This window comes from Eupeodes corollae, chromosome 1, assembly GCF_945859685.1.
Source record: "Eupeodes corollae chromosome 1, idEupCoro1.1, whole genome shotgun sequence".
In the NCBI taxonomy this organism is placed as follows: domain Eukaryota; kingdom Metazoa; phylum Arthropoda; class Insecta; order Diptera; family Syrphidae; genus Eupeodes; species Eupeodes corollae.
Genome location: NC_079147.1, coordinates 180,009,863 through 180,023,354, shown reverse-complemented (window position 1 = coordinate 180,023,354; position 13,492 = coordinate 180,009,863). Strand labels below are relative to the sequence as shown.

The 13,492-nt window shown below is 31.4% G+C and overlaps 1 protein-coding gene across 1 annotated transcript; it reads left to right on the top strand.

Annotated features, from left to right (window-relative positions):
• The first annotated feature begins 588 nt into the window (after window positions 1-588).
• LOC129939792 (uncharacterized) lies at window positions 589-2,892 on the top strand. Its single transcript, XM_056047934.1, has 2 exons — window positions 589-1,440; window positions 1,499-2,892. The coding sequence occupies exons 1-2, from the start codon at window positions 883-885 to the stop codon at window positions 2,021-2,023; spliced, it is 1,083 nt and encodes a 360-aa protein (XP_055903909.1). The 5' UTR covers window positions 589-882; the 3' UTR covers window positions 2,024-2,892.
• Window positions 2,893-13,492: the final 10,600 nt, after the last annotated feature.

Below are 13,492 nucleotides of genomic sequence, written 5' to 3'. Positions count from 1 at the left end.
AATTCTATAGAAGGTTTCAGACTGATACAAAGTTTCTTAAAATTCTTTCAAGTGCAAGTTCTGTAATTCAGCTCAGGGGAAGTTTGTAGTTTCTAGAATTGTTAACACCTATTTCGTCAATAAAACCATGCTCACTAGATTAATTTTCTTATGGTGAAGTTTTTTTTTCAACTAGAATTAATGAACCAATGTCAAAAAACCTGCAATGATTATAGTCATATAATTCAGCTTAGCTGAATATAATAATTTCTAGAATTATTTATGATATTTATTCAATAAAACTATGAAAGCTCAATAATTGAATTTGCTTACAAGTTTCTTGTTAGGGAATTCCAATTCAGCAACAAATAATGGGAACATTTCCCAAAAAAAAACTTATTTTTTGTAACACAACTGTAGTAATTTTTGAAAATCTATTAAAAAATGTCGGATTTCTCCTAAATCAAAGAATCCATTTAGCCCCAACTGCTAAAAGCTTTCAACCCTATCCAAGACATGAGCCAACCATCAGCAAAAGTTAAGTTAAAAATACTTCACATATCCTAAAAGCTTTTATGCGTTTAAATGTCATCCACCCTCCCACGATTCAAGTAAAAAGCTTAAGTTGTCCTGTTTCTAACGCGCATTATCCTACTGACTCCTGTCAGAATCATTATCAAAACAAAAAAAAATATTTGTATTCGCACACAACTTTTCCCAGGCAGACGCTTTAGTTAGTATATTTTCAAACGAGTGTAGGTAGTTCGTCCTATTTATTGAAAGTCAGTGCGTCGTAAGAAGAAAACACATAAAACAGAATTGCAAATTAGGAAATAAATCACACCAAAAAAAAAAGAAACAAAGGGATTGCATTAAATTTATAAAATCCTTTCGGTCGAAGTCATGCGAAGTCGTACTGAATTAGTGACCACAACATTCATTGATTCCGAAGACGATTTCACAGAAACAGATGATTCTGAAGAGGATTGGCGCCCATCGGCATCCAATCGAAATGGAAAAAAACGCTCTCACACTACAAAAGGACGAAATCGTGGCAGTCGCAAGAGAAAGTCTTCGGGTACATCTTCAAATGGTACAAATCATCACAAGAAAAATCGACGTCAGGCAGCTCAGGACGCTATCTATCAGACATTCGACGATTCCGATGATGAGGATGAAGATGATTATGAGTATTACAAAGGAAGGACACATTTGGCAGCACAAGTCGAACCGAAAGCTATAATATTGCCGCCAAAGAAAAAAGAAAAGACCATGAATATGAATGGTAACAGTGCTTCAGGGATATTTCAGCTTTTTCTGTACCGCAAGGACTTGAGGGAAGATTATATGACAAATTCGCATTTGTGCTTGTGGCGCAAAGATGGTACAAACTTGTTGCAAAAATACATAAGGGTTAAGACTGGAGTTCCTGATGAATTTGAATTTACATCGTCCTCTGTGGTATATTTTGGCTTTTTAAATACACATTTTAATTTTCTAATTTTATTGCAAATTTTAGTATTCGACGTGGGATGAAAAAAGGCGTCGAGATTTTGTGAATATTGCTGTCAAATGTCAAGAAGAAAACCACCGTAGAGTGACATTTGTCAATACAACCGACCTTCATTCATTGGCAAGAAGTGAATTGGAGAGAATCTCTCATCACAGAATGGAGAAACAAGTGCTGGACAATGATGACAGTGATGCTGACAATGGTGTTGACGACGCTGAATTTAATTCGGAAGTAAGTGAATGCGATGAAAATAATGGTTCTTTTCAACCAGAAGAGGACGAAGAGCAGGAAGAAGAAGAAGAAGAAGCAGAAATCGAATGTGATGAGGATAATATTGAAGAAATCGAAGATGATGAAGAAGAACAAGCCTCTGAAGAAGATGATCCTATAGAAGAGGAATTTGATGATTTTGAACAATTAGATGATGATGGTGATGAAGCGGAAGAGGAAGAGGAAGAAGAAGAAGACGAAGAGGTTGATGAAAACGATGATGAGGATAAGGAGAACCAATATGAGTCTGAGCATGATTAAGGAAGGGAATATATAAATTTGAATGTGCTAAAAAATGGGGTGCTTACAAATTTGACAAAAGTGCATATAATTCAGCAAGTTTTTGGTTTAAATGTTCTGTTCCTGTTTTATACCGGTGCAATACAAGATTGCTTACAAATTTAATAATTCATTCAGCTAATAGAAAATTTGTTTTTCAGAGGCATTAATTCATTAATTCATTCAGCTAATAGAAAATTTGTTTTTCTTTTCCTCATTTTATAAATGATTTTATGTTGGTTATTATTATTTTGTCATTTAATTGATTTCAAAATTCTAACAGCAACCACAGACATGCAGAGCATGAGAATCAGTTTCGAACATGACAAAATAGGGCCGCTTACAAAATTAAGAAGAATTAGTGCTTTTTAGCAAGATTTTTGATTTATTTTAATTGAATTTATCGATTCTCTTCTCAAGTTTAGAAATGTTAGTTTGCTTACAACTTTAATAATGCCGTTTACTAATTCAGCCATAATAATATATTCAGCAAATCAGTTGCCATTAATTTTGTTGAGCATTATAAGTTTCTAGTCCCAACTCAATAGTTCAAGCCTCAAATCATTGCTCAAAAAGAAAAATTTAAGCATATCTTTCAAATACTTTGTTGTTTGTAAAGTTGTTTTAAAGCAATACACCTATTTATTTGTTTTTTTTTTTTTTACTGAATTACAATTGCTATTTTCCTATTTAAAAAAAATAATACTTAACTGCTATTTTACTATTACGCTCAAAGAGATGCCAAATGAATTGTGAGTCTCACTTTTAAAGCTATAAGCATCACAGTTATCATTAAATTTAAAATTATTATAATGTTATAAATAAAAAAAAGTAAAATAACTACAAAAAAATCAAAAAATTAATGAAAATCCTAATCCTATATATAGATGAGTAGTTTTATCCTTAAGTACAACGATACGTTAGAAGTTCTGGTATATAAGTTTAAGAATAAAATAAATATACTATAATTATATTATTAAAAATTGTGATTCTAAAATCTAAGTTCATTTATACTTTATTATTTAAATTTAAATAGTTTATTTAAATGAATAAACTCCGTTAGTTTAGTGCCCTTAAGAATATTCTAATTAAAGTATTATTAGAATCTTATATATAAAATGGAATAAGAAATTCATAATAAAAGTAAAAAGGATTTAATTAATATTATCCTTATATTAATAACCAAACAGAAAAATAAAACTTTAAACATATATAAAAATGTGTCTTTAAAAACTTCGACCTTTTAAGCAAAATTAAGAAACAATGGAGAACGAGGCTTTATTGATGAACACTTCAACTAAAAATCGAATAATATTTTGAGCTATTTTGTAAATTATGATACAATTCAATATTAAACATTTTTGTGTTAAGAAGTTTGGAGGAAGTTTCAAACAAAATGAAGTCTATGCAAAAAGATCCTTCCATATCAAAAACATAATATTCACGCATTAGCCTGAGAATTCTGCTCAAAGATCTCAGATACTTACATGCTCCAATTGACTCTCCAATTGAAGGCGCACAACCAGCCGTTGCTTTATTGCATTGCAGTTTGGGTCTTAGAGAAGTTTGAATTGAAACAATGATTTTCGCAGATAAGTCATCCTTTCTAACAAACAAAATTGGGAGTGGAAGAGAAGCTGATGTTTCGACAAAGAGTTACATTTTTCATTGAAAATGAGGCTTGGAACAACGTTTTGTTTATTGGTGTGGCGGTTAAGAGCCAAGTTGACCGATTTTGTTTTACCGAAGTCAAAGGTATGGATTTGAATGACCTCTGCTTTATGGAAGTTAGTACGTATGGTACAAAGCCAATGCTACAACCGATCTTTTGCTAACCAATGCCAACAATACAGAAACGATTCAAGCTTAAGCTTGGCCTGTCCTTTATGATGACAAAAAAACTAAGTTTGAACGGTACAATTCCCTACAGTAAATTGTATTTTAACATCCCACCTAACATCTTAAATTTTATTCTTCTAAATATTTAAAGAATTTAACACTTACCATCAATAAAAATTCTTCATATTTAAGAAAGCATTTCCTTGAAAGTTACCTAAAAAAAATAAAAAAAAAAACAATGTATCCAAGCTTCATAATTTGTTAATAAAGTATCGAACATACCTGCTTTTCAATGATAAAAATTTGTTTTCCAAAACTTCGAACAATTCAATCGCCATTAAAAATTATATTTCTCATTAAAAAAAAAATATTTCTTTCATAAACAGGGAGAGAATTTTAAATATACAACCGATAATTCAAATTTACCAGACATTCTTTTACTCAATGGTTACCTAACTGTAAACCGACGACACCGTAATCCATGCAAGATTAAAACCGACCCGAATTACACTTACCCAGCAACAAAACTTACATAAAAAGCACTTTAAAAACATTAAAATTACTTTATAAACACAAATATAATATTGAACTGTAAATATTAACACTTTTTTAGATTAAAATTGAAAATTTACAGGATTAATTTTATTTTTATTCACGGAGCGATTGCGAACAAAACCGAACACGAAAATTAATGTTGACGAACTGAAACTTAACCCACAAATGATCCAAGAGAGAAAACGAACGAAGGTATTTGTAGTTGACAGAGGGTATGCAATTTTTATTTTAATTTAACGATTAACGAAAGACCTCATTTCGTTAAAATTAAATTCAATTTGAATTTTTGAATTTCGAATTTTGAATTTCAAAACTGAGTCTTAGAAAATGAAAGTGAATAAATATGAAATAATAGTACATTCTTTTTAATTAATTTTATGATTTTACTGTGTGCGTTCTGTATTTTGTGGTCCTTTGAGGTTCATAGTATAAGATAAGATGGTTAGGGCTTGAGACTAAAAATTTTAATTGATTGTAAGTGATTATTTAAGTAAGAAAGTACACGTTTTGCAAATTTTTTATTTGCAGTTGACTGCAAATGAAGTCACTTATGTTGTTCAAACCTGCCTCTCCAATCCAGTGAATCTCTGATCGATAAGTCATCTGCCGAGTATCAGTAAGGTATCCGAAAAGGTTATAAACAGAGCTCTGTCCAAGTGGGCTAAGAACAACAAAATAATTCCTGATAATCAGTTCGGCTCTAAGGCGGGACATGACACTATTCATGCTGCATCTAAGCCTGTTTCTGATATCAAGTGGAACAAGCCTAAAAGGCAATGTACGTGTGCTTGTCTGGTTGACTTGAAGAAGGCCTTCGACACCGAATGGTTACAGGGTCTATATCTAAATTTAACCAGACTTGGTATAAGTAAACCACTGTTGTATATGTTTTAACATGGTAAATGGTAGACGGTTTATTGCCAAAATTGAGAATGTAACATCTATCAAAATCTTTGATATTAAAAATCTTGTTCAGCATTTAAACCAGTAATCTGATAGCAGGCCTGACTCATTAAATAGCGGACGCCGACAACCTAATTGCGTACAAAACGGCCCCAAAAATTGAGGTTATAAAAAAACTTTTGCAGGGTGACTTCGACAAGATTCAGCAATATTGCGATGACTGTAAGTTGAAAATCAACTTTCAGAAATGCGAAACAATTCTGTTCAGGACTCCATGCCCCATGCTACATGCCCCGTATCCGGCCGACGATTGCCTATGGTGCCCGGTATGGTTTAACGTTGCCCCATTTTAAATCGAAAAGATTCGGGTATTTGAGAGACAATATCTACGACGTTGCCTAGGAAAGTGCACGTTTAAGTGGCAACATTTCGCCTAAAGCTTTCTTATATTTAAGCAATCGAGGGCTGATACAGAATAGGGAGGCGGTAACTATCCCGTCCTTTATGATGCCAAAAAAAACTACATACTATAACATCCCACCTAACATCTTAAATTTTGTTTTTCTAAATATTTAAAGAATTTAACACTTACCATCATTAAAAATTCTTCATATATAAAAATAAGTATTTCCTTGAAAGTTACCTACAAAATTTAAGAAAAACGCATTTTATTCAAGCTTCATAATTTGTTTATAAAACATCAAACATACCTTTTTCCATAATGAAAATTTGTTTTCCAAAACTTCGAACAATGCAATCACTATCAGAAATTATATTTTTCACAAAAGAACACATTTCTTTCACAAACATCGACCGAATTTTTTATTTTAAACCGATAATTCAAATTTACCAGACATTCTTTTACACAATGGATACCTAACTGTAAACCGACGACAATGTAGATAATCCATGGAAGAATAAAACCGATCCGATTTACACTTACCCAGCAAAAAAATTACATAAAAAGCACATAAGAAACATTAGATTTACTTTATAAACACAAATATAATATTAAACTATAAATATTAACACTTTTTTAGATTAAAATTGAAAATTTACAGGAATAATTTTATTTTTATTCACCGAGCGATTGCGAACAAAACCGAACACGATAATTAATGTTGACGAACTGAAACTTAACCCACAAATGAACCAACAGAGAGAAAACGAACGAAGGTATTTGTAGTTGACGACAGAGGGTATGCAATGTTTTATTTAACGAACGAACTCATTTCGTTAAAATCAAATTCAATTTGAATTTTTGAATTTCGAATTTTGAATTTCAAAACTAATACGAAAATCAAAACAATGTATAACAATGAAATTATTATTATTATAGTCTTTTAATGAATTCTAGGATTGTGCGTGTATCGGGTGTATATTATTAGATAAAATTGTTAGTTGTTAGAGCCTAAAAGATTAATCGATTGTAAATTATGTTAATAAAGTTCACGTTCATAGTTTTTCAAGGGCTAAGAGTGGTTTCAAAGTTGAATTTACGAAGGTGTTTACATTTTATTAACAACGTAAATGATGAATTCAAAGATTGTGAATTTCTTGAAATAAGCTGTTAGTTAGTGCACAAATAAACAATTCTATTTTAAAATTGTAAAGTTGTAATAAATATCTACAAATTAACATGCATTAAATATTTTCTGCACCAAGCTATACATCAAACTTATATTTGAAACAAATTGACAAAATTTATTTTTATTGTTTTAACGTACATTTTGACTTAAGTTGACTTAACTTAAGGGTTAGGAAGATTTTTCTTGACTAATTTTTCAGTCAACATTCCAATAAAATGTCCTTAATTGGAAGGCCCAATTTTTAGACCAAGGCATACACATATGAGATTAAAGTATCAAATGAAAGCTTAGATTTCAACTTTAACTATCTATCATTTTTTGTATCGCGTCTGGTCTTTTGTTTGAACAGCAACGTAGAATTCGGAAGAACTTTCCGACGGGAAAAATGACCGGGCCATTAGTTAGTGACCAATAAAATTAGAAACAAGTCTACTTATCGCATCATCGGGGTTCTGAAACTTTGGAAGTTGATAATTTTATAGAATAGAACGATATCGAATGAAAATCTCTGAAAAGTCCAATAATGGGTTTCTCACAAAAAAAAACTTATCACCACATGATATGGAGGTGATGGATAATAATAAATAATTAATTCCGAAACTTTATTGATAATAATCGAGTATTTTTGATACTTCGGTTACGCTTCAGGACACTATAGTTCAATTACTTGCTACTGAAAAGTTCTTTTTGTAAGACCCAAATCCAAAAAATGCAGTACTCCCTGTGACATATACAGCTGGTCAAAGAAATAGGCGTGAGAAAATGGTTGATATCCATTTTTGAATTGTTGCTGATTAGCTGTTGTTTTGGCTGCAATTAGCTGTTTTTCAATAAAAGAACGGTTATTTTCTCTATGCAGATGCCAAACTTTTTGCGTTTTATTGATGTAATGCTAAGCAGCTCAATTATTTGTGCTCTAGAAGTTGGCCATACAAATATGTGTGCTCCAAATAAAATCCAAGCTTCTTATAATATTCTTTACAACTAAAGGTGCACAAATTGATAATGCGGTCAGCGCACGATCAGAAGAAGGCTTCAGAACTCTAATCTCACAGGAATAACCGCCGGGAAAGTTCCATTCCTTAGGGCTAGCAATATAATGTCCAGGAAATAATTTGCCTTAAACCATGCTAATTGGAATGGGCACGAGGGCCTACAAAAATGGTGAAATATTCTGTGGAGATATGAAAAAAAGTACGTTTGTTTTCATCGGATTTCGGCCGCAATGTAAGGACACCAAAACATGGAGGAGATGGTTTCGGCCCTCTATTCCGTATTAATTATATTTTTACAAAATACGGATATAGGGATATTTTGGAAGAAGTAATGATACCGTTTTCTGAGGAAACGTTTTAACAAGACAACTATCCGAAACATTTCGTGGGGCTTGTGGAAGATTGATTTCTAGAGAAATAAGTATAATTGTGATTATATGGTGAAATTATTATTAAAAACGATAATATTAATACTTTAGAAAGACTCACTCATTTTTATAATTTAAAGACACTCAAGCAGTTATAAGTACTCTTTATATGTTTAAATTTAAAAATAGTTCGAGTGTTTGGAAAACAGAGAAAGATTTAAGAGGAAATACCCTTGCTCATTGGGCTTGAAGATCTGAACATCAAAATGGGAGGGAAAAACAGATTTGGCCAAACAATCAACATTCTTCATGTGCGATTTAAGAAAGAAACTTGCATCTTTGAACCTAATAACCTCTTTACAGCTCGAATCAAACCATGAGTACTTGATAAAATTTCTCATTCAATTGGTCACTATGGACACCAGTTAAAGTTCCTGAAGAACTCATTGAGGCCGTCCCAGTTGACATTCTCATATTGCCAAACGGTTCTCATAGGAGTTTTTTCTTTAACTGGATATTTTAGACATGAGAATTATTTGCCTAGAGGCAGAAATACACTGATTGTGTTTTTATCAGAGTCTGAAGTAAGAAACATTTGTTTGTTCAAGTGAAAAAACCTTAATCGTCAGTTTTAAAACCATATTATCTATAATTGTTATGTAGTTTAAAGCCTAAGTCGGTAAAACTCCCGAATTCGCTTTTCCGATTTCGGCATTTTGAATGGGGCAGTCTTGCCCCCAAAGTATTATCCTATGTGTACGCATCTTGTTATACCGTTGTCCATTGGATAAGGGACTTCATTTGCAGTGAACTGCATTCTTTGAACGTAGATTTTGACTAAGGGAATTAGTTAGTTTTGAAAGTGCCATACATTTTAAACTCTAAACTTTACTAAACTTACCTACACCCTCAGTTGATTGTGCCAATCACCATTGTGGTCTACAAAACACGTCTTAGACAAGCAACAAGTCTTTCACAACTTTTATTTTGTATTGTAAAGAAATATGACTTATTACTTTTTAAGTTTGACAACACAAATAATTGAATGAAATCGTTCAAAAAATAAATAAATTACAAAGTAATAAAATTCAGCTTTCAGTTAAATGAAAAAACATGATCAGCTGCCATTTTGATATGAGTGTATTTGACTCGATAATTAGGAAGAATTTTCTTGACTAACTTCTAGTCAACTTTCCATTTAAGTTTTCTTAATTAGAAGGCATTTTCTTGGCAGCTGCCAATCAGATACTAGAAACCTGCCTTACCTTTCGTGTCTGAACTTTCCCATTAATTTGTGTTGTGACAGATATTAAGCCATACATTTGACTATCATCTTAAATAGATCAAATTCGTCTATTTTGACTTTCATTTCTTAAAAATCTCCTTAGCTGGTTCCACCTCAAATAGATTTTGTACGTCATGCGTTGTCTTTTTTTAAATAAATTAAATTGTTAATTATTTAACATTAACTAACACCTTATTTTAGGGAATGTACCATTCCATAGTTAATAACAGGCTATGTTTACATTTAGTTTAGATCCCCTCAGCCAAGAGTCAACACCACTCTTACCCCTTGAAAAACTATGACTTTTATATTCAAAAATTGTACTTTCTTAAAATAACTTACAATAAATTAAACTTTTTTGTCTCAAGCCCTAACAATCGTATCTTATACTATGAACCTCATAGGACTATAAATACAGAACGCACATAGTAGAATCCTAAAATTAATTAAAAAGAAAATACCTATTATTTCACATTTATTCAATTTTATTTTCATAAAAAAACCTAAAACTCTGATTTTCGTATTAGTTTTGAAATTCAAAATTCGAAATTCAAAAATTCAAATTGAATTTAATTTTAACGAAATGAGGTCTTTCGTTATTCGTTAAATTAAAATAACCATTGCATACCCTCTGTCAACTACAAATACCTTCGTTCGTTTTCTCTCTGTTGGTTCATTTGTGGGTTCAGTTTCAGTTCGTCGACATAAATTTTCGTGTTCGGTTTTGTTCGCAATCGCTCCATGAATAAAAATAAAATTATTCCTGTAATTTTTCAATTTTAATCTAAAAAAGTTTTAATATTTATAGTTTAATATTATATATGTGTTGATAAAGTAAATTTAATGTTTTTAAAGTGCTTTTTATGTAATTTTTGTTGCTGGGTAAGTGTAATTCGGATCGTTTTTATTCTTCCATGGATTATCTACATACATACATTGTCGTCGGTTTACAGTTAGGTATCCATTGTGTAAAAGAATGTCTGGTAAATTTGAATTATCTGGTTTAAAATTCAAAATTCATTCGATGTTTGTGAAAGAAATATGTTTCTTTTTTGAAAAATATAATTTTTTAATGCGATTGAATTGTTCGAAGTTTTAGATCACAAATTGTCACTGTTGAAAAGCAGGTATGTGTGATATTATATTAACAAATTATGAAGCTTGAATAAAATACGTGTTTTTTTATTTTTTAGGTAACTTTCAAGGAAATACTATTTTAAATATGAATAATTTTTAATGATGGTAAGTGTTTTTTTCTTTAAATATTTAGAAGAACAAAATTTAATATATTGGGTGGGATGGTAAAATATTATTTGCTGTAGGGAATTGTATCGTTCAAATTTAACGTTCTTGGGAGCATAAACGGCGGTCCAATAACAATTTGTTAAGCAATAAAATTAACAGAGTTGCATTTCTATTAATTATTTAACATATCGTTAGTGGTTGAAGTGGCTACCTTATCCGGCGTCTCCATTAATACTTTCGAACTTTATCTTTATTTTTTTATTTTTGTTCTTTAATAAAATTATAACTGAAAATATTTTAAATCCATAATGTAAAAAAAGGAACAAATTTCGTAGACATTAAAATAGATAGGTACACAGATTTAAAGTAATTTAATTAAATGCAAAGCTATTCTGGATTTAAAAATTATTTTAGTATCTTGTAGCCTGGCCCTTAGTGTGACATCTGTTGGACATTGAGTCAAATAAACGGCGGCATGTGTCAATTGAAATATTGTACGACTCCTGTTGAGTCGTCACAGTTCTGTTTAATTTTTTGTCAAACGTTTCCCAACCGCTCATTTTAAATCGCCCCCAAAATGTTCAAGGGGATTTAAGTCAGGTAATTAGTATGGCCACTCCAATACGCTGTTTTTTTGGTCCTTTAAATACTTTTGATCAGATTTGGATGTGTGCTTAGACTCGTCGTCCTGCTGTAGAACACATTTGAGAGGCAGGTTCTCTCCGCATAAGGCATCATCGTATCCTTCATGATATTTACCTTCATATTTTGATCCATTTTATTCTCAATCAATTAATGTATTGGTCAAAAGCCATACACAAAAAATTACTGTCGCCACCATTCTTGACCGTTTTTACAGTATTTGGGATTTAGTTCCTTCAAAGGAAGTCTTCTAAGGGTTTGTCTGCCATAACTTCCGAACAAATGTATCTTTGTTTCGTCCATTCACAAAACATTCCTCCACTTTTTGCCTCCTTTGGACCCACTCCAATAAAAATTATTGTAGGCGAATTTAAACCGCTTTGTTATATTTTATTTTCCTTAGAAAGGGCACCATTCTTACGATCCTTCTGAACAAGTTAGCTTAAACAAGTCTTCTACGAACAGTTCTTAAAACTTGTAAGTATCTTCTTTTAAGGCGCAAATGATCTTTCAGTCTACTCTTGGGGTTGTTTTGCTTGGTTTCCAACCCCTGTTTTTAGCTCTCAGCGGTCTAATTGCTTTTGCAATCAACTTGAGAGATCTGCTCATTATTCTGGCTATTTCCTTCACTTCATAGAACTAATATGACGGCTTTATCTTCTAGGGAACAATGCTTACCTCGATCCATTTTTTCCTTAGAATTAATTGTAATAATATTATAATAATTTTAATTTACTGCCTACAGTGAATTTATTGTTTTATAAAAATAAAATAAATATTAAAAACTAATATTTTTGCTACTAGTTAGATATTAAGGTCTTTGTCCCAATGTGTTTCTATTTAAATGTCCACCAAAAACTCAGTCTTACCTAAGAAACGGTTCATCTCCAAACAATCAACAAGCAAAAAAAATATAACCCATGTTATTTTGCATAAGAAAGTCAAACTTTTTTTGATAATGGTTAAAACTACTTCTAATGCATGTTGTTGTTTTAATTTGGTTTACTCTTAGCAACTGTCTCTATGTCTATTTTAATGTCCATATCTGTATGTTTTTTGGCAAGAAAACTCCACACACTGTAAAAAAAACGTCTTTCAGGTTCAAATCCCATCATCTCATTGGTCGGTCTTCTTGACATCTGCGTTTGTTCTTAAAATTTCATGTGGTTAAGCTGTTTATCTGTCATCTAATTGAGGCCAAAATAAGTTGGTAATCATAGATCTGTATTTCTAACCATTTAATCTAATGGTAACACCATGTTGTTGTAATATGACTATTTACCGTCAACTTCTTGGTCCTATAAAATCTGAAACCTCTCACGAATAGCAGAGGCCTTTTTGGGTATATTTTCGAGTTTTCAGATTGATAACTGACCCCCATCAAGATCTCTATATAAAAATGTATAAATTTACGAGGATCTTTAGGTTCTACAGCCCATCTTAAATTTTTCCTTTTAAGAAACTTCAGTGTTTAAAGTACTTACTTAAAAATTTAATAATTCCTCTCCTGTCCTAGAAATAACCACACTATCCGTAATATGTTATCGTTCTTCTTCCAGAAATAACATGTAGAACCGCTCTTTAACCCAAGAATATGCCGAGGCATCTTTTCAGATTAAAATATCCGCTTTTATATTTAAAATATTTGTACTTAAACTAATAAAAGGTATAAGAATCGTTTTTTTTATTGTAGTTCCCAAGTTAATTTCATCGCATGGATGTCCAAACTTTCAAGGCTTTAAACAAAACATAAGTATAAGAGGAAGATATAATTAATAAACATTGCATACTCCTGTGTGTTAAAACCATTCGATGCAATTTTCGATTTTCTTACTGTTAATTTCTTTTTGCCCCCAGATTTTAATCCGAGTTATTCATGAAGTTCTAATTATTTCAGATTTACATCCCAAAAAACATTAATTTGACATATTCGAGATCCATATCCTGAACAACATCGATTTGTTTGAAAGAAAGTACCTAACACGACAGGACATTGTCCAGATCTTGTATAAGACGTAAAACAAATCAAA